This window comes from Canis aureus, chromosome 26, assembly GCF_053574225.1.
Source record: "Canis aureus isolate CA01 chromosome 26, VMU_Caureus_v.1.0, whole genome shotgun sequence".
Lineage (NCBI taxonomy): Eukaryota > Metazoa > Chordata > Mammalia > Carnivora > Canidae > Canis > Canis aureus.
In genome coordinates this window covers 10,788,234-10,809,528 of record NC_135636.1, presented here as the reverse complement: position 1 = coordinate 10,809,528, position 21,295 = coordinate 10,788,234, and the positions used below count along the sequence as shown (strand labels likewise).

The window sequence follows — 21,295 nt, the reverse complement described above, 5'->3', positions numbered from 1 at the left end:
AATTTCAACAAAATCAAGTTTATATCTAGAAAGAAAAAAAAAGAAAAAAAGAAAAGCATCACAGTATTTCTTAAAGAAAGACAACCACTGTAGGACCTCCAGGCAAGATCCTTCTGTAGGCTTCCTCAGGCATGTAGCTGGTCCAAGGAGAACATGCCAATCAAGATTTTAGCTTGTGCCTGCAGAAAAGACAAGATCTGTGCACCTGTGGGTTTCCTGACCACTGCTGCCTGCGGCCAGCAACAGGAGGCCCAGTGCCACCATGTTTTTAAGATGACTGAATGGAGAGTTCTGGAAGAATGTCATCCAGCAGCTTCTCTAAGACATGGCAGTGCCATACTGATTTGGCTCCTTCCCTAGGGGATGCCTCTGTTCTTTCAAAAAAGAAAAGTTGAGTTTGAAGAACTTACACAGAAAGTGAATAAAGGCTCAAATGCCCTACAGAGATTTCAGAGCTTGAAACCTGGAAAAATGAAATTTGAAAGAAAAGAGCATCAAACCTAATCTCAATACACACCTGTGTGTTCCTCAGCTCTAAGCGGCTGAAGAGCAGCTGCTAAGGTGGGCTGGGCCTAGCCTGAGGGAGGCTGTGGGGGACCAAGGCTTGAGGTGCTGGTCCCTGACACTACCTGCTGTCCATGTGACTTCTGGGAAGTCTGTTTCAAAACAGAGCTGGGCTTTGGTTTCTGCTTTTGCAAAAGCAGGTAAACATACAAATCCAGGGATCCCTGGGTGGCGCAGCGGTTTAGCGCCTGCCTTTGGCCCAGGGCGCGATCCTGGAGATCCGGGATCGAATCCCACGTCGGGCTCCCGGTGCATGGGGCCTGCTTCTCCCTCTGCCTGTGTCTCTGCCTCTCTCTCTCTCTCTCACTGTGTGCCTATCATAAATAAATAAAAATTTAAAAAAACAAAAACAAAAAAAAAACATACAAATCCACATTATAGACCTATGAGGGAATAAATGCATGGAAATGAGCTTCATAAACCACACGCCTAATAAAACATCTGGTTGAGAATAGTGTCACATTCCTAGTAATGGCCCAGCAAGCATACAGTGCAAGAAGGTCAATGTGGGGCGATGGGGTGGTATGAAGGAAGGGGTGTCACTGTTGTCAAGTCACATGGTTTCAGATTAGGGCCCCTGCTAAACTACAGACCCCTTCAGCAAAGTTTCCCTAAGTCTGAAAATTCTTCCCTATCTTCCCTGACCTCTGGTGATCCCTGCTTCATTATTTTACAGAACACGATCCTGTTTGTGCATTTTCACCTGCTCTGGCAGAAGGAGTGGTGGTGCAGGGGGCCTTGCACCATATGAAGCTGAGTGGCCCCCCAGGATCCTGGCAGGTTCACAGATGTGGGAGCTACTAACTTTCCATCTCAGCTCACTGGGCAACCAAGGGCTGGGATGTGCCTGAGAAGAACTGGCCACTGTCCTTCTTGAGTCAGTCCCCCTAAAGGAGCAGGCACTCCTTTCTGCTGCTCAGAGGAAGCTCAGGGGACCAATGGCCAGGGCTGCGCTGCCTCACAACGGATTCCACTTTGGTACAATGACTGCCTGTTTGACTCACAGACAAATAATGGAGTTTTTTTTTTTTTTTCACTTAAAAAATACATGTTACCAAAAAACTGGAAAATGCAGAAAGGCCAAGGAAAGACACAAAAATTTACCCATCATTCTGTCTCTCCAGAGGGCCTTTCTCCCACAGAGACTTGTGTGTATCAGTCATTGTTGGGTGTCTGGAAGCGTTTTCTACCTCCTGCAGGTTGGGTGGGATCCCCTGAGCCCTGACTCGATGGCCTTCCGACCATGGAGCAAACAGGCCACAGGCAATGATGGGGGTCTGGTGTGAGGCCAGTGCAAGGAAAAAGGGCCATGCTCGGTGGCAATGGTGCGCATGCCAAGCTTTAGCAGAAGCACAATGGTCTGGAGCATGTGCAAATGGGCCTCCCACATTTCCCAACTCTGTCCTTGGTTTATCTGGAGGCCAGGCCTGCACTGTGCTAATCTGGACTCACTTCCAGGTGCTGGGACAAAAGGGCTCTCCTACACGTGTAACCTCACACAACCGTTAACTCATGGGCAGCACAGGGCAGGTGGCTGACACAACTGCGCCAGCAAACACAGAGCCTGAGCACAAGAGATTTTCAAGAAACCACCACCGTGTACACAGCATGCTTCCTGTAAGAGGGATGAGGCTTATCCTAATGAACACCACGCACAGGAATGAGCAAGCATAGGCCTGCAGCCATGCCGCACATGCTCCGGAGCTTTAGTTCTGGGGACATTTCCACTTCTCTTCAGTTCCCTGAGTTCCCTTTTCTGCAAACAAGGAGATAAGAATCCGTGCCTTCTGTTTCATGAGCAAGTGTCTTCTCCTTATTCCACACCTGGGATTATCATGCTCCCCTGAAGCGATCACCATTCACTCCTACAGCACCACGGGAGCAGTTAAGTCAGGTGCAAGGCTCTGGAAAACCCACGTGTGGGCCTCGCATCACTCTTCGAGAACAGGATATCGTGAAATGTCTTTGGGGAGCGATGCAGCACTGCCGTCCTAAACTAAAAATGTACCTGCCTTTCCACTTAGCAATGACATATCTATGGAGATGCTCACACTGTAATACACATTACAGTGTCAATTTTAGCAGCAAAAAAACTGCACACTATCAGGGTGCCTGGGTGGCTCAGTTTGTTAAGTGCCCGACTCTTGGCTTTGGCTTAGGTCAGGATCTCAGAGGTTGTGAGATCCAGCCCCGCATCTTGGGCTCCACACTCAGCGGGCAGTCTGCTGAAGATTCTCTCCCCCTGCCCCTCCCCCCACTCACTATCATTTTTTTAAAAAATTAATCTTTGGGGCACCTGGGTGGCTCAGTGGTTGAGCATCTGCCTTCAGCTCAGGTCAGGATCCCGGGATCCTGGGATCGAGTCCCACATTGGACTCTCCACAGGGAACCTGCTTCTCGCTCTGCCTGTGTCTCTGCCTCTGTGTCTCTCATGAATAAATACATCTTAAAAAAAAAATAAATCTTTAAAAAAAAACCTGCACACTATTTATTGTCGTTTAAATAAATAAATGAGACATTCACGCGCTGGAATAGGATGTAGCTGGAAGCCACGTAGGTACAGTATGGAATGTCACCAATACTCTGGTCAGCAAAGCAAGCTCGAAAGCTGTGTGCACCACAAGTCCCATCTGTGTTTGCCAATGTGAAGAGTATATCTCCCAGGCTCCCCCAGGAATGGGTTGTAAAAGGCATGGAGTGGAAAGACCTGGTTTTTCACCCTCCGTGCTTCTATATTGTTAGTATTTGTTTGCTGGAAGGACATCTTTATACAGTAATAGATTCTTAAGGCATGGATTAGGAAGGCAGGTGTTCACTGTCAAATCTGGCCATGGACAAGTGGTAAAAACCTGCCACATGGCCCTGATTTGTTCTTGTAGAAAAAACAGATCAGAAATTCTGGAAGAGTTCTAAGTTGGGCCTGCAGAAGCATGTCCCGAGCCCACCTCCACACCTGCCTGGTCTCTCTCTAGGGCGCTGGTCAGCGAGGACCCTGCTGGACCCACGTGGTGACAAGTGAGGGCACAAGCCTGTCTGTGGTGTGCCTCAGCTCTGGGGCAGGTTTTGCTATTGATCTGTCATGTGTCATGGGCCGGCCACAGCCTCCATGACCTCACTTGTCATGTCATACTAGGGTATGGAGGCCAATGAGGAGCTTACTCCCACTCCATCCAGGATGCAGGCAGAGAGAATAAAGCATGAGATGAGCCGCATGGTACCAACATAAAGCTGCAGAGACGTGTTCATTATCACAGGCTGCCCCCCCTCTTGGTGGCTCTGCTTTAGAACAGCACTGTGCAACAGCGCCTACTGTGCCAATGGAGATGTTCTTCACCACTCTGTCCAGGGTAGGCCCCAGGTGACTACTGAGCACTTACAGACAGAGTGTCACGTCAATGGCGGCAGGGGGATGAAACATTCTGATCTTGGGCAACATGTTCAAGATTTGGAAGAGTCTGCTTAAAGGGACCCCTTTAAAACTGTCAGGTCTGGATGAATTCAATTGAATTTAAAAAGAAAGCAAACCCTAGGAAATCTCAAACAACAGCCAAAATTAATATTGATTAGTCCGGGTGGCGAGACACCTTACCGGGTGGCGGGACACTTTACATCACTCCAATGTCACAATGAGAAAACTGCAAAGGCCAATATAGGGCACTGGCCATAAAAGCAGCCACATGGGATTGTCAGATCCAGAATGAAAACCCAGCCATGCCGGGTATGTGTAGCTGGGAGGATACCTGAGAGGTAAATTTCTCTATTCTTCAGGGGGTCTGAGGGTCTAGAGACATGGGGAAAAAAACGGTCTTGTACTTTATTTTTCATGTCCCTGAGTGTGCACGCTGTGGGGCCTCAGCCTTGTGTTCCTGTGGCTAGGGTATAAAGCCATCCTCGAGCCCCATCCCTGGGAGGATGCAGGTCACTCTTGGCACCAACAACATGAGGATCCTGAAATACTCTGTGTGCCCAGAAATAGTGGAAATTTCCCCCAGTGCAGTGCTTTTCCAACTCTACCATGCAGGTGAATCACCTGGGGAACTGGTAACAGAGAGTCTGACTCATTAGTTCTGGGTGGAGCCTGAGACTCGGCATTTCTAACCAGCTCCCAGGAGATGCCAATGCTGTTGGTTCCAGAACCATCCCCTGCAGGGGTGGGGGCTGTGGGGGTGGGGGGTGGGGATAGTAAGGGCCCCATATCACTGCCAGGGCGGCGTGTAGGGCAAGACGATGGGTATCCATAGCCTGGCTGCCAGGGGCTTTGCAGCTCTTGTCTGTAAAGTTCCGTAGGCTTGAGGGTGGAGTGAGTGAAGTGTCTACTTTCTTCCTCAGTTTGGCAGTTGGGGGTTCCCAAATACAGATATGCAATTCAGGGCTTGCTCTGAAGATGCACTCTGAGGTCAGAGGTCAGTAATGAGCCATCAAGGCCTTCTCTATTCGGGGAGCCTTCAGTCCTTAGCAGTGATATTCCCACCTTTCCAGCAAACCCCATTTCTTCTATGTTTCCAATTAGCCAGAAGCTGTGGAGATTGAGGGTCTAAGGAACAAGTCCATGCACTGCATGGATTTTCCCAGTGGCTTGTGGAATAGGGCTCACCCTTCTATTGAGATGACATCTCATCCATGCAGTTTCATGTTCCAGAATTAATCCGAAACATATTTAGCATCCATGGCTCTGATCTTGTGGCCATGAACGTGTTGCTGAATGGGAAGCAGGCCACATTCTTTTCATGCAGTTATACTCCCTTTGCTCAAGAGGCTGCAGTCAACTCTGGCTGTCTGGCTTTTACCTCCTTGCTTGCTAGCGGTTGAGCTTCTGTGTGTCTGTCCAGGGTCCTATGCCTGTTCACCCTCAGTTTCTCCAGGGTCCTGTGCACTCAACTTGAGGGTAAAACTCAGGCTGCGCTGGCTGACCCTGAGCATCCAGGAACTCGGGGTCTGGAGATGTGAGTAGCCTTGGCAGGAGTGGGGGGAGATCCTGCCTGATGACTAGGGGGAGATGCTTGGGAGCAGGTTGCAGATCACTGGTGTGGAGAAGGAGTTCCTTCTTCAAATAAAGAAGACCTTGACTTGGGTCAAGGAGGGCTCCAGGGCCATGAAGTTTGAACTGTGGGTACCAGAGAGCTAATATAGGGCTGGTCAATGGGGCTACCTAAGGTAGTACTCAAGTCAATCAAGTCAGTCAAATACCAGGTGCACTTGCACTAGCCACATCCCATAATATTTAATCTTTCTTATCCTGGCCTATGGTATTTCTTTTCTCTGTTCAAATTCTCTTATGCCACAAGCTGCCGTGTAGGTTCACACAGGTGAGAAAGTTAAGTCTTCCTCTGAACAAGGTTCTCTATCACCTGGAAATCAGTACCACTTGCCTCCCTTCCTAAAGCATCATCACATTTCTGGCTACAGGACGAAGGCTATAGGACACAGGCAGGTCTATTCTAAACACACTTGATGCTTTACAGAAAACAGGCTGGTTCTCAGTTCCATTCCTGTCTGCTGTCTCAAATACTCCGTCCCCAGGTCAAGTGGAATATCACCTTGAAGACAAGGCTGTGTGCCCTCCCCCCAGCCTTGGAGGTAGACGGAAGCTCAACATTTCAGAGAGCTCTGAGAGGCTGAACTGCCCCGTGCGGCTGATCCTTGACCCTCAGCAGGAGCCTGAAGCTGCTCACATAGCACAGGGTCCCCTCACAAGGAGCAGGGTGCTGCCTGGGCAAATGCCACGGCCCCCAAAAGTTGGGAGAGGAGGAAACTCAAAAAAAGTTCATGTACTTGCACAAAGGTGGTAAGAAAAAGAAAACCCAGCTAAAAACACAGAGCCTTATGCTACCCTGCACAGATCTACACATTTCAGACCCCTCAAGAGACCTCATTAAGACAAGTGCAATTAATTTTCCAAATCAACTAATGACTAAAGATGTTTCTTTTTTTTTTTTTCTTTTAAAGTAAGTCCCATGCCCAACATGGGGCTTGAACTCATGACACTGAGATCAAGAGTCACATGTTCTACTGACTGAGACAGCCAGGTGCCCCGAGAGAGAGAGAGAGAGAGAGAGAGAGAGAGAGAGAGAGAGAGAGAAAGGAAGGAAACAAAATGTAAGACTACCGTATCAAATGAGTGATGAACATGAAACAGGAACTCACTGGCTCACAGCTATTAAGGGTTCATTTGTTCAACGATTAAAGTCCTATGTGATCTGAGTTCAGACTGGAGTAATTTCTATAGTAATATGCACTAAAACGATAACAAAAAATTAATGTTCTGTAGTATCTTACATGTATATAAAATGGTCCATTAAATAACTGGGGTAGGGAAGAGGAAACACTGGGGTTGGGGTGGGGGTGGATGCCACTGCTCCTTAAAAATACCCTACGATTATTCATTTAACAAACATACAGAAATGATTACCAGGTGAGCTAAGCAACAGAACAGGTTGGAAGAATGCACCAGGCATCTAAGACAGATCTGCCAAGACACAGAAGTGTTCCAGACTGAGTGGTGGATGGAATTACTATTCCTAATTTTCCACCTCTCCTCACCCCTCCTCACACCTTTCCCAACGACTCTTGGCAGTCCCTCGCACTGGAGACAGTGGGCTTCCTGCCCCTTGACTTTGGCTCGGTCACATGACTTGCTCTGGCCAACAGGATGCCGGTTTGAAATGTGTCCTTTTAGAGCTCTGCCATCACCAAAAAGAGGGCCTCTGGGGCCCGCTAGAATCTCTAAAGCCTCAGCCTGGGCCCCAGAATCAACACATGTGCAGCAGACCTAGGCTTGACCTGCAGCAAGGAGCCAAACCCAGTTCAACGGCAGCATGAAGCAGAGCCACTCACCTAAGACAACCCAGATCAGTCAACCTTCAGCCAATTCAACAAAAGCATGACCAAGAGTAAATGACTGCCAGTGTAAGCCACTGAATTCTGGTACGTTTGTTACACAGTTGTTGTGGCAACAGCTAACTGATACATAGGGCTCCTCATAAGCCACTGAAAGATAGCTCTTCCCTCCAAGTTCACAGAGAAATCACAACTACTTACCAGGCTCACCTTTCTTCTTTGAACCAGATTTCTTCTTTGCAGGAGCCTCTTGCTTTGGTGCCTCTTGGCTTTGGACCATATCTGCATTTTTGCCTTGGATAGGAGCTGACTCTGCCCTTTTACTCTGATTGGCAGACGCATCCACCTTTTTGCCCTGGTTGGGAGATCCTTCTGACTTTTTGCCCTGGTTTGGGGTTCCTTCTCCCTTTTTGCCTTGATTGGGGGCCCCCTCTGCTTTTTTCCCCTGGCCTGCAACACCCTCTGCCTTTGTGCCTTGATTAGCAACCAAATCTGCCTTTTTACCCTGGTTGGGAGCCCCCTCTGCCTTTTTGCCCTGATTCTGGGCCCCCTCTGCCTTTTTGCCCTGGTTGGGAGCCCCCTCTGCCTTTTTGCCCTGGTTGGGAGCCGCCTCTGCCTTTTTGCCCTGGTTGGGAGCCCCCTCTGCCTTTTTGCCCTGGTTGGGAGCCGCCTCTGCCTTTTTGCCCTGGTTGGGAGCCCCCTCTGCCTTTTTGCCCTGGTTGGGAGCCCCCTCTGCCTTTTTGCCCTGGTTGGGAGCCCCCTCTGCCTTTTTGCCCTGGTTCTGAGCCCCCTCTGCCTTTTTACCCTGGTTGGGGGTCCCCTCTGCCTTTTTGCCCTGGTTCTGAGCCCCCTCTACCTTTTTACCCTGGTTGGGGGCTCCCTCTGCCTTTTTGCCCTGGTTCTGAGCCCCATCCACCTTTTTGCCTTGGTTGGAGGCCCCTTCTGTCTTTTTGCCCTGGTTCTGAGACCCCTCTGCTTTTTTGCCCTGGTTGGGGGCTCCCTCTACCTTTTTGCTCTGGTTCTGAACCACTTCCACCTTTTTGCCCTGATTGGGGCTCCCCTCTGCCTTTTTGCCCAGGTTTGGGGTCCCCTCCTCTTTTCTACCCTGGCTGGAGGTCCCTTCTGCCTTTTTGCCCTGATTCTGTGCCCCTTCGGCTTTTTTGCCCTGATTCTGCACCCCCTCTACCTTTTTGCCTTGATTCTGGGCCCCCTCTACTTTTTTGCCCTGGTTTGGAGCTCCTTCTGACTTTTTGCCCTGGTTGGGAGCCCCATCTGTCTTTTTGCCTTGGTTGGGGGCCCCTTCTGCCTTTTTGCCCTGGTTTGGGGTTCCTTCTGCCTTTTTGCCCTGATTCTGGGCCCCTTCTACCTTTTTGCCCTGATTCTGGCCCCCCTCTGCCTTTTTGCCTTGGTTTGGGGCCACTTCTACCTTTTTGCCCTGATTCTGGGCCCCCTCTGCCTTTTTGCCTTGGTTGAGGGCCCCCTCTGCCTTTTTGCCCTGGTTGGGGGCTCCCTCTGCCTTTCTGCTCTGGTTCTGGGCTCCCTCTGCCTTTTTGCCCTGTGCAGTGCTGGTGGCTGGGGTACCGGCCTTGGCACCCACTGGGGGCACAACCACCATAGGCACCTCCTTGGGAGCAGTTTCTAAGATGGCAGCCTTGGAGGCAAGAACTTGGACGGAATTCACTACAGAACTGACTGCTGGTTCCACCTTTGCCACTTTTTTCTCCTTTTTCTTTTTGTCCTTAGGAGAAGGGGCCAACTTCTCTTGGGGCATGGCTGGTACTGTGGCTACAGGGGCAATGACCACAGGAGGCTGGACCGGAGTTGGAGCCACGGGCACTGCGGGTGCCCTCACTGGGTCTTTGAGAAGGATGGTCACATTGGGGGCTGGCTCATGGTCAGGTATCTTCCCGTTAGGTTTCTCTTCCTTTTTCTTGGTTTTTCCTTTCTTCTCCACTGTTTTCTCCTTCTTTTTCTTCTCTACTTTCTGGTGGTGAGTTTTTGCCATCTCCTTGCGCTGGTTGGCTAGGGCTTCTTCATATGACGTCTCCTTCATGGAAAAGGTTGACACCAGGAAGATGCCGATGGCAGAAACGACCATGAATCCACCGAATACCATAACCCCCAAGGTCTGAGTGTCGTAAATATCCATCCTGGCTTGCTTTCCCTTTACCTGCCAAATACATACACGTAGGTTACTTTTTGCAGAAAGTGGCATTTGACAGTTTCCATCCTCAACCCTACCCCCAAACTTAAGCTTTCACTAGTTCTTCAGACTGATAGTTTCAAAGAAGAAACAAATTCCGGCAATCTCTGACGTCATACATTCCTTCCTGTCCCTCTTTGGAAGTGAGGTTTTTTTCTTTTAAGATTTACTTATTTGAGAGAGAGAGAGAGAGAGAGAGAAAACATTCATGCTCACGGGGGAAGGAGCAAAGAGAACTTAAGTAGACTCCACACAGAATGTAGAGCCCAACACGGGGCTCAAGCTCAAGACCCTGAAGCCTAATCCGGGGCTTGATCTCAAGACTCTGAGATCACGACCAGAGTCGAAACCAAGAGTCAAACACTTAGGCAACTGCACCACCCAGGTGCCCCAGAAGTGAGTTTTTATGTAAGCTATGAGCAGCCCCTATTCTAAGGTAGGAAGCAACAGAGGAATGTAGAGTACAGTTCTGGATACATAATACCCTGGAGACTCAGAAGCCACAATCACAATCCAAGAGATTCTCTGCTTCAGGGGTCAAAGATACACATAAGCGTAAGTACAGGCCAGGGGTGAGACAACAGGGAGTGGTGAGGACTGTGACAAGAATGCTCCAGTAAATTAGGGGGGGAATGTGTCACCCAGCCATAGCCGATTGTTGTAGAAATGTGAGTGCCATATTGAGAGATCTTTTGCTTTTTCGCATTAGGCTAGAAATCTTTTTTTCTAAAGTGAAATCAACTGATTAAAAAAAAAAAAACCATGTAAACCAAACCAAGTTATTTCTGCAGGCTTTCAGCTGCATGCATTCTGGCCAGCAGACCTCTGGCATGCCATCTCTACTCTGTTGTCTCTCTTCCCCAGTGCTGATAAACATGACAACACAGGGTCAGAGATAAGCCTTCAGAATCCTGTGAAATGATAACACTTGTTGAGAAAAAAACTGGCCTTCAAGACAGCTCCTAAAAAGCTGAAGAACTTGTGAGGAGCCTGGGGGCTCAGTCAATTGAGCACAGGACTCTTGATTTATGCTCAGGTCATGATCTCAGGGTTGCGAGACTGAGCCCTGTGTCCAGCTCAGTGCTGGGCATGGAGCCTGCTTATGATTTTCTCTTCCTCTCCTTCTCCCTCTCGAGCCCCTTCAAAAAGAAAAGAAAAAAAAAAAAAGTTGCAGAACTTGCAACTTGCATGTGAGGAAACAGGAAGTCTTACAAAGTACACCAAATAAAAGACCCCAAGTTTGGAATTTCATGTCTGCAGGTTGCAAAGAAGGAGAGAAAACCGTGTCACCAGACCCAATCCTCAACCCAGGGAAGGAGCCCTTTGCCTGCTGACACTCTCCAAACCAAGAGGATGAGCCAACTCTTCTCACTGCCCTTGTTCCAGAGTCCATGCCTTCCTGGCTGCCAGCCCAGGCTGGGTCTGACTTTGGTGAGGAACCCCAGGAGGCTTACTGATTCGGATGCATTCATCTAGTATCAACGAATTTTGATGCTACTATTACATTCCCAGTCCCCTGAACAGATCCTAGGCCCCCTAAAGGGAGGCAGCAATGGAATTAGTAAATAGAATGCAAATCTAAGTAGGCGGGAAAGGGAAGGTAGAAAGAGGGAGGAGGGAGCAGAAGGAGAGAGGTCAACAGGCCCCATCACCTGGCATGACCTCCACACCCCAATCTCTAGACCTTGGAGTAGGCCGGGTCCAGCCTTGTCAGTTGATATTCCTACCCTGGAGGGCAAGAGGGTAGGAATTTCTCAAAAATCACAAAATCAAAAAAAAAAGAAAAAAAAAATCACAAAATCCAAATGGTGATACTAGGGCATTTTAAAGAAGGGACTGAGAAGAGATGGTGTTAAATGTCTCAGCATTAGTTCAAAGAAGCAGCATTTCCATCACATAACACACATACACACATACACACACACAAAGTTTCACTGTGGCTTTCTAAACAAGCCCCTTGCAGGAACAGGGTTTAAGGGACTCATGATAAAAATGCCACAGCATGTGCTCCCCCAGCGGTAACCCCACCAGCTGTGGCTGGGACATTTACTTCTCCCGGACTATCACCCTGGGTCTCAAATACCAGGGGAACCTCTTTATCACAGCCACAATCTCCACGGGTGATGTGTGAGGTGGGCTCATGGAGCCTTCAAATCCTGGGCAAGTGGATTCTGATCTCTGGGTGTGGGTTGTGGCAGTGTGAGCCACAGCCAGGCACCCTCAAGAGAGGCTGTCCCAAATTAGCCTTTCCAGGGACACACTCACAAACGAGGTACCAGAAAGGCAACTGCACCCTGCTTACCCCTGGAGGGAATCCAGTGGACAGGAGGGAAGGGACAAGAAGGCCTGGAATGTACTACAGTCAACTTCCATTTCTTGGTGGGCCATCCACCAGCTAAAACTCTGAGTGCTCACAAGAACCTCTCAAAACTTAGCCAACAGGAATACATCCCATTACAAAAACTACACTATAATCACTGTATTAACCTATTCAGATGACAAAAATCCTCTGACACATTCCCCTTCTCCCGAGGCAGTGCGATGCCTGGGTCACTCCAGAAGCCCCAAGTGGCTTGTCAGCAACTGTACATTGCAAGGGCCGTCTCCCATGGAGCTGCAGCAGGGTCACCATGCCAACACAGTCACCAGGCTCCCACAAAGCAGGGTCTGGTTCCCGTGGAGCACTGTGGGATCAGTGAGGCCTTGTGGTGGAAGCAGAAAAGCCACACCTGAAAAAGCTGCCTTGAATCGTACTCAAGTTAGGCAAATATGGGATACAAAAATATATCCTCTGTTGGGAGCACAGACATGAGAAAAGCTAGCTTGGGAGAATATTTTTCTTCTGCCGCACACACAAATGTATGTTTGGTGGCAGCACAAAATGTGTCTTCCAAGTTTTGCAGAACGGGCTGCTCTAAAAAGAAATTATATCCCTGCCACTAATTCCTGAGTTAGAATTTCTCTAAAAGAAATCGTTCACAGGAAAATGAAAAGCCCTAGTCTTCAGAAAGAATACACTGGAACATTTACGGCTAAGGCCGTATGGCCACAAACAGCAAAGAAATCGAAGTGAAAGCCGGCTATCCTGCCTCTGCAGTTGGCGTGGGTGCGGCATTAACATCATTGAGATCCCAGACTCACAGGGGTGGGAAAGCCAGTGAGGCCTCCAAGTGTGCTCTCAAGACCAGCATTTTTTTTTTTTAAGATTACTTATTTATTCATGAGAGACACAGAGACTGAGGCAGAGACACAGGCAGAGGAAGCACAGGATTCCTGCGTGAAGCTCGATGCAAGATTCAATCCCAGGACCCCGGGAACACACCATGAGCTGAAGGCAGACGCTCAACCACTGAGCCACCCAGGCGTCCCCCAAAAAGCTACGTTCTCTCACTTCGGGAAACATTTATGAAATATGTGCTTTTACTTATTATCACTAGCACACTTAAGAGTGTGGAGCAGAAAGGCAGAGGCTCTGGGAGGAAAGGAAGCAGGAGGCCACCCAGAGGCTCGGGGACCACTCCCAGGCTCGGCAGGCTCAAACTCAACGAGCCACCCTGAGGGTGGTAGAGAATGGCCTCTCTTCTGTTCCTGGGCGGTAAGGATTCAAGGAGCAAAAGTGAGTGGAAGCCCTCAGTTCTTTAGGCATGGAAAACATCTGCTAACTCGTGTGGTCCGATCTACCCAGTCCAAATTGGCCGGTTCAGGCCAACAAGCGATCAGGATTTGGTGAAGTTCTGTGAAGAGACCTCAACAGCCGGGTCTCATCACATGCCATGGAGAAGTGTGGGGCGTGGGGTATGCTGGGTGGGTACCCGAGAGGGCAAGTGTCTGGATGTACTCTCTGGACACCAGGTGACCAGCCAGGAAGGCACAGAACTAAAACAGAATGACCATAAATCAGAGACCCTGGCAGATACAACCACATCAGGACTAGCATCTTCTAAGGTTGTGTTTTGTTTTGTTTTTAAGTGACTAGAGGGTGGGGGGGGGGGGGCAAAGGGAGGGGGAGGGAGAATCTTAAACAGGGTCTATGCCCACGGTGAAGTCGGATACAGGGCTCCATCTCACAACCCTGAGATTGTGACCTGAGACTAAGTCAAGAGTTGGATGCTTAACTGACTGAGCCCCCAGGCACCCCCATCTCCTAAGGTTTTTAAATATTGTGAAAAATATTGTGACCATCCATTTCCTATCACCTCAGCTCGTTTCACAGGACTCTGAAGCTGCATTGATCAGGGTCGGAACGGAGCTTACTGGACGACTCATCTCTAAGTTTCCACCTCTATCAGATGCCATGTTGACCACAGGTTTTTTGGGAGAAACATTTTATCAGGTTCAGCTATCTTATATTCCTACTTACCTTTCTTTTCTTCTTTTTAAGCAATTGGGTACTGAACATTAGCAAATGCTTTTTATTACTTGACATTTTCTCTAATCTGAAATGGGTTGAATCACAATAATATATATTCTAATGTTAACTCACAGATGGTTCGTATGGTATAAACACTTCTTGACGTTGGGCCTTTTCTTTTTTAATGTATCACTAGATTTGGTCTGTTCACTTTTTTTTTTTTTAATGTGAGATTTGCATGTATGCTTGTGAGAAAAATCAGGGGTCATTCTCATGACCCCGTTCCTTTGGAATCTCAGTAGCAAGGTCACTTGCAGCTCATAAAACTAAGGATGGTCACTTTCCCCTTGTTCTTTGTAGGTTTGGTAGAACCTGCCTATAAAACTCTCAAGATCTGGTGTTTCCAGATCTGTTCTTGGCAGTGGAAGGAGGGGTTAGAAGCTGATTTTTAAGTGCTAATTTCATTTTCCCACTCAGTTTTATTGAACTAGAACGGACATATACAGAACTGTGTAAGCTTAAGGAGTAGAGCACAATGCCATGACTTTTGCACACAGAGTGAGATGATTACTATGCTAACTTCGGTTAACATCCATCATCTCATAGAGACAACAATAAGAGAAAAAAAAAAAGGAAAACAAATTTTTTCCTTGTGAGGAGAACTCTCACTCTCTTAACTTTCAGACATAAGCATACAGCAATGTTAGCTTAGTCATCAAACTGTCTGGTATGTCCCTAGCACACACTTATGTTGTAACTGGGAATCTGTGCCTTCTGACCCCTTGCTGCAATTCCCTCTCCCCCTGCCCATGGTAACCACACATCATCTCTCTTTCTAGGAGACTGGTTTTGTTTTGTTTTGTTTTTTTAGATTTCACATACACGTGAGATCATATGAACTCATCTTCCTCTGATTTGTTTCACTTGGCATAACGCCCTCAAGCTCCATCTATGTTGTCGCAAATGGTAAGGTTTCCTTTATGGCTGGGAAATATTCCATCATGTGTGTACATGTATGTGCTTGTGCATGGGGGGTGGGGCACAACTTCTTTACCGACTCATCTGTCAATGGACAGTTAGGTTGGTTCCATGTCTTGGCTGTTACACATCGTTGATTCAATTTCAATGATGATTCCAGAATCAGCTTTTGGGTCTGTGATCCAGTATACGTAATTAATTTTCATTACTCCTTCTTCTAATTTCCATTGGTTTATTCTGTTCTTTTTAACTTCCTGACATGGACATTTACTATTTTCAGGCCTTTTTTTTTTTCTTGTAGCCAAGTATTTAAGGCAATAAATTTCCCTCTAATTACTGTTCTAGCTTCATCCTACAAGCTGCAGCACACACAATTTTCACGATTGTTCAGTTTTATCTTCTAATTCCCATATGATCTCTTAGACTCGTGAGGTGGCAGTGTCCTTAACTTCCCTAACACATGGGGGCTTTGAATTATTATTGATAATTGCTCATTTAACTCTGCTGTCATTAGAAAATCTGTTCTGTGTGATATAGATTTTTAACCAGGATCTAGACATATTAAGAATTTTTTACATGACCCAGGACACTGAAGCATACACACTAGCCAATGTACATATATACAATGCATAAATAACAGAACTTTCATGAAATAACTCAATACTAGTACATGTGATGCACCAGGATTTCCTACACCATTAAAACATTTGGAAAGGCTTTTTGTAATCAATTAAATTGATTTTGAAGCTCAACATACTGATTTAGATTATGGTATTTGGTAAATTTTGTTAGATTGTGGTCAATTTTTATAAATACATGTGTACTCTATGGAGTGAAAGATTCTATGTGTATCCTTAGTTTGAGCTTAATAACCTTCTATAGAATCAGGTTTTTCCAGCTCAATCTATAGCTATTGAGAGCTTTTAACATTTCCCACCATGATCATGGACTTACCAGTTTCTGCTGGGAAGCTGTCAATTTGGGCTTTATTTGAAGGCCATCTCATTAGGTGAACATCAGATTAGCATTGTTACATCTTCCTGATAGAGCGTCTGCTATTTCCCCATTATATAGTGACCTTCTTTATCCCTAATAATAAACTTTTTTCCCCCATGAAAGTCTAGTTTGTCTGACTATTTAAAAAGTTATACTCAACTTTTGAGAGGTTAATATTGGCCTAGAATCCTGGTCTATTCTTTACTTTCAACCTATCTGTGTTCGTATATTTTACGTAGAACTCTTAAAAATAGCATAAAGCTGGATTTTATTTTAAGACTAGTGTAGTAATTTGTCTTTTTAACTGGTAGGTTTAATTCATCAACGCCTATTGTGATTTCCTACATAATTGGACTCATTTAAACCTTTATTTTGTCATTCCTATTTATAATCCTCCTTCTTTGCTTATTTTCTCCCACCCCCTTTATTTCGGCACCCTATTGGACTATTTAGGTTTTATCTCCTTTTTCTCTGTGGTGTTTGAAGTTATACAGTTTTGTTTTTTTTGTTTTGTTTTGTTTTGTTTTGTTTTTTTTAGTGAGTACTGAACTTAAAATTTTTAAAAATATTTATTTGAGGAAGAGAGAAAGTGAGAGAGAGCATGTGCATGAGTAAGGGAAAGGAGCAGAAGAAATGCAGACTTCCCGCTGAGCAGGGAGCTCAATGCACGACTTGATCCCAGGACCCTGGGAAGGCGACCTGAGCTGAAGGCAGATGTTTAACCGACCGAGCCACCCAGGCATCCCTAATAAAAATGTTTTTGATCCTTCCATTTCCCTAACATACATACTTCACCTGATTTCACCAATGCCTCCAGCCGCTTCGCCAACAGTGGCAGAACTGTAAAATGCCTGAAGTCTGGTGCCCCTTCCAATTCACATAAGCCCCTCTTCCAACTTGGTGCACCCCCTTCTCCATCACACACCCCAGAACAACTCCTGGTCTCAGACAACTCACATTTGCATTCCCTAAATGTTTATCATTTTATTTGCTTGCCACTGCTTTTTGAATCTCACTCCCTTCTTTCTGGGTCTTTCCATAGTATATCCTTGACCAGCTCTTTCAGCAAGGATCAATTCTGGATCAACTTTCTCAAGTCCTCACAGACCTGCAATAATGTCTTTATTCCACCCGCACTCTTCATGAATGGATTAACTGAGTACACAAAATTCCATGCTGGCAGTTCTTTTCTCTCACCACTTTGAAGACATTATTTTATCTGTCTTCCTGTCTTCTGGCTTTTTTTGGTGGGGGAGGAAGAGTTATTATTGAGAAACATGCTACTGCTTTGTTGTTTCTTTATAACACCTTCAAAAAAATCTCTCTTGACTTTTTTTTTTTTTAAAGATTATGTTAGAGAGAAAGAACGAGCAGTAGGGAGGAACAGTGGGAGAGGGAGAAGTAGAGTCCCTGCTTGAGCAGGGAGCCAACCTGGGACCGATCCCAGGACCCTGGGATCACGAACTGAGCTGAAGGCAGACACTTAACCTACCAAGCCACCCAGGCAACCTTCTCATAACTTTCAAGATTCGTCTTAAACAAAATGTTTTAGGTGTGTATCCTGACCTCGCTCAGGCTCATGGCACGTTCTAAGCTTGAGGGCTCACGTTTTTCATAAATTCTGGCAGAATTCCTAATTAGACCTCTGTGCCACCGGTCAGCAAAACTCCAGACGTGTTCCAGGTCACCAAGAGTGTCTTCAGCTGAATCTAACCAGCTCTATGATTACTCCTTTGAGTTAATCTATTTGTTTTCAAGCTGGCCTGTTTTTTTCCCTGTATTATTTTTTCCATTAATGTTTTTCATTGTCTACTTTTATATACCTTTAATAGTGAGTTGGTGTCACACCTTTGGTGGCACTTGATGAGAGGCAAAGGGGTCTTGGCTGAGTTGTGGGCTCGTCTCAGAGCAGTTTAATCTTTGCTTCAATCAGGCCCTCAGAAAGCAGCACCCACAGACTGAATTTTACACAAGGCATGGGCTTCCTGTAACAGATTCTCTGGGAGCCTGCGGCCTTCTCTTCCCTGGGACGAAACAGATAAGCCCCTGGTCACCTCCCCTGGCCACTAGTCTGCCCTTCCATTGAGGGTGTGGCCCTTCAAGGGCACAGGCTTCACATGAGGGGTGAGGGGGCAGGCTCAGGCCCCATTCCCCACCTCAATGAACCCCTCTTCCCACAAGGACGTGACAGCCAGAGACCCAGGTGACTCTGGAGACAAGACCTCACCCACACCCAGGGTCAGCTTACTTCCAGGCCCTAGTCATTCCCTTCACCCTCAGTTTACAGCCTCTGGCGATCTCTCTTACTACTACTTTATAAGCTCAGCTATGCTTTTTAGAGAATGTTCACTGACTTTAACATTTCTAAATGTCTGGAGAAGAGGGTTTTCAGACACCTCATCTAAATAATAAGTGTAATCTCTGATTTTTTTTTTTTTAACCCAGAGAAACGAAGAGAAAATTCAGTTGCTAAACAATATATTCTGAAATTATTTATTTCATGTTTTAAGAGAATGGAAACAACTGACTTCCCACTTTAAAAATAAAAACAATGCTACTCATTTTAAAGAAAGATGAAACACTAAAAATAGAAATGTATTCTATTATAAGCCTTTGCTTACTCATCGGCTATTTCAGATTCAATTTCTATGCCTAAGGAAAAAAATAAAGATTTGACATGTTTTTGTGTTTCTCCAAAATAATAGTCTTTGGAAAAGTAGGCATTTCAAAAGGCCTAAATCTTTCTAGAGCTTACAGGAAGCCTAGAGGCTTCACCCCATCAATGAAGACAACATGCCTCCGAGGTAGGAATCCAGAATCCTGACTTCTCTGGACACCTGGGTGGCTCAGTGGTTGAGCATCTGCCTTCGGCTTAGATCGTGATCTCCAGTCCCACATCGGGCTCCCTGCAGGGAACCTGCTTCTCCTTCTCCCTATGTCTCTGCCCCTCTCTCTGTCTCTCATGAATAAATAAATAAAATCTTAACAACAACAAAAACCAGAATCCTGACTTCTCAAAATGACGACAGTTAAGATGTGCTAGCTGGCCCACGACAGAATTCTTAGTGGGGCAGACATGAAGCTCCCAGAACCCAGGGAGCAGACTCTCCTGCACTGCATCCAAGCAAACCCTAGCACATCCACACTCCCAAATGCTTGTTGAATGAAGGCTCTACTAAATAGCTCATTGAGATAGGAGTCGAGCATTTGTAAGGCTGTAAGGACCACATCCAAACACAAGAACACAGGGATCCTGGTAGAGGAAAATAATGCACACTGTGGGGACTTACAAGCTTTTGGAGTTCTCTCTTGGTTCTTCAGACTTTCCCACTATTGCATATGTGGTCTGTTTCATTTTGTTTGTTGCCGATATCCAGAAATATAATAGATTTCTGTAGGGTGACTCCCCCCTCACCTCCGCCCACCCCCCCCCCCCCGCCCCAGCAACCCTGCCTAATTCTAGGGATACATCCTTAGATTTTTAAAAATATTTTCTATGTAAATAAGCATCCTGCCTCCGGATTCCGGTTTTGTTCCTTTCTCCTCAATCTTCCTATCTCTGGCTTCACTTTTCCTTGAATTTTTCCTCCAACACAGTGTTCAACAAAGACAGCAGCCATCCTGTTTTCCCTTATCTCAAAGGAAAAGACTGAAGTGTCCCGCTGGTTAGTGTGATGTTTGCTTTGGGTAGATATCTTTTTTCCCCCAGGGGTTCTTGGTTCTCTTATTGGCTTAATGTGGATAAGTTATATTTCCTAGAAATTCATTTATATGGTCAGAACTTTGTGAAACTCTTCCCATGTAGAGATGTAAAAAGAAGGGATCTTATGTGTATGATGTGTGGTAGAGCCCCCTTCTCGGATCCTTCAGATATTTTTAATAAACATCTATGACATCTACACCATTTATTTTTATTTAGCACAAGTCATTGGTCTAACCACTTACCTTTTTGATGTCTACATCTGTAGTAAAGTCCCATTTTACATTCTTGAGAGGATCTGTGCCTTTTTCTTCATAAATTTTGCTTGATATTGGTCAACATTACTCATCTTTTCTGAGACTGAAATCTTGGCTTTGTTGGATTCACCTATGTACACTGGTTTCAGTCTCATTCATTCCTTCTCATCCATACTTTCTTCTGACTCGTTTCAGTTTATTTTGTCCTTCATAACTTCTGAAAAAAGATGCTTACTCAACAGCTCACTAATGTTCTTTTCTTTTATGATGTGTGTATTTAAGGGTACACATTTCCCTGTAAATTATACTTTAGCTACATCCTACAAGGTTTGACATGTAGTATTTTCATTACTACTCTATTTCTCCTTTTATTGAACTACAAATAAATGCTAAAAGCATATTTTTACAAAATCCCCAAATACGTGGTCATTTTCTATTTCTTTTTATTCAAATTCCAGCTTAACTAAACTGTGGTCAGGCTACCTGTTCTACATAATCTTAATCCTTTGAGACTTAGTTTAAGGCCCCCGGTAGGACCAATCTTTGAAAATTTGAAGTCAAATGTTTATTAGTTGGCTGTGGTATTTTATTTATATACAGTCATAGACCACATTAATTTTGTTCAAAGTTCTAATCATTAAAACTTTCCTCTACCAGGATCCCTGTGTTCTTGTGTTTGGATGTGGTCCTCACAGCCGTATAAATGCATGACTCCTATCCTAGATTTTTGTCTGCTTAGCTTACACCATGCAAGTCTTTACACCATGATCATAAATTTGACCACTTCTTGTACTTTTGTCAATTTTTGTTTTATGTATTTTGTGATTACATTAGTAATATGCAAAGTTAAAGCTGCCATTATCTTTAAGCCAAGTTAAACTCTGATCATTATGATATGCCCTTTCTCTTGATAATACTTTGTGTGTGTGTCAAAGCCTCTTTTATATACCAATAATACAACACCATTTTCTTTTTTTTTTTATATTAAGTAATCGTTATGCCCAACGCAGGCCTCAAACTCATGACCCTGAGATCAAGAGTCACATGCTCCACTGACTGAGTCAGCCAGGTGTCACCATACCAGTTTTCTTTATTTTTTAAAGATTTTTTATTTATGTATTGGTTTGTTTGAGAGAGAATGTGCACCAGAGAGCACAAGTGGTACAGAGGGAGAAGCAGGCTGCCCATCAAGCAAGGAGCCCAATGCAGGGCTAGATCCCAGAACCCTGGTATCATGACCTGAGCTGAAGGCAGATGCCTAACCAACTGAGCTACCCAGGCATCCCACCAGTTTTCTTTTTCATAGAATTTCTATACTACATCTTCTATCCTTTTATTTTTGACCTGTCTCCTATATACAGCACAAGAGTGGATTTTTAAAATCCAGAATGATATCTTTATGTTTTAAC

At 45.7% G+C, this 21,295-nt stretch overlaps 1 protein-coding gene across 3 annotated transcripts in view; it reads right to left on the bottom strand.

Moving 5' to 3' along the window:
- Positions 1 to 21,295, bottom strand: part of RRBP1 (ribosome binding protein 1) — a 65,247-nt gene that overhangs the window by 31,572 nt on the left and 12,380 nt on the right. For 2 of the 3 annotated variants that reach the window (XM_077872098.1, XM_077872095.1), the window contains exon 2: positions 7,603 to 9,571. In XM_077872098.1, coding sequence (XP_077728224.1) covers positions 7,603 to 9,550 — 1,948 coding nt within the window. In that variant the 5' untranslated portion in view covers positions 9,551 to 9,571. The remainder of the gene's footprint in view (positions 1 to 7,602; positions 9,572 to 21,295) is intronic. The other variant, XM_077872096.1, reaches the window with a different exon arrangement.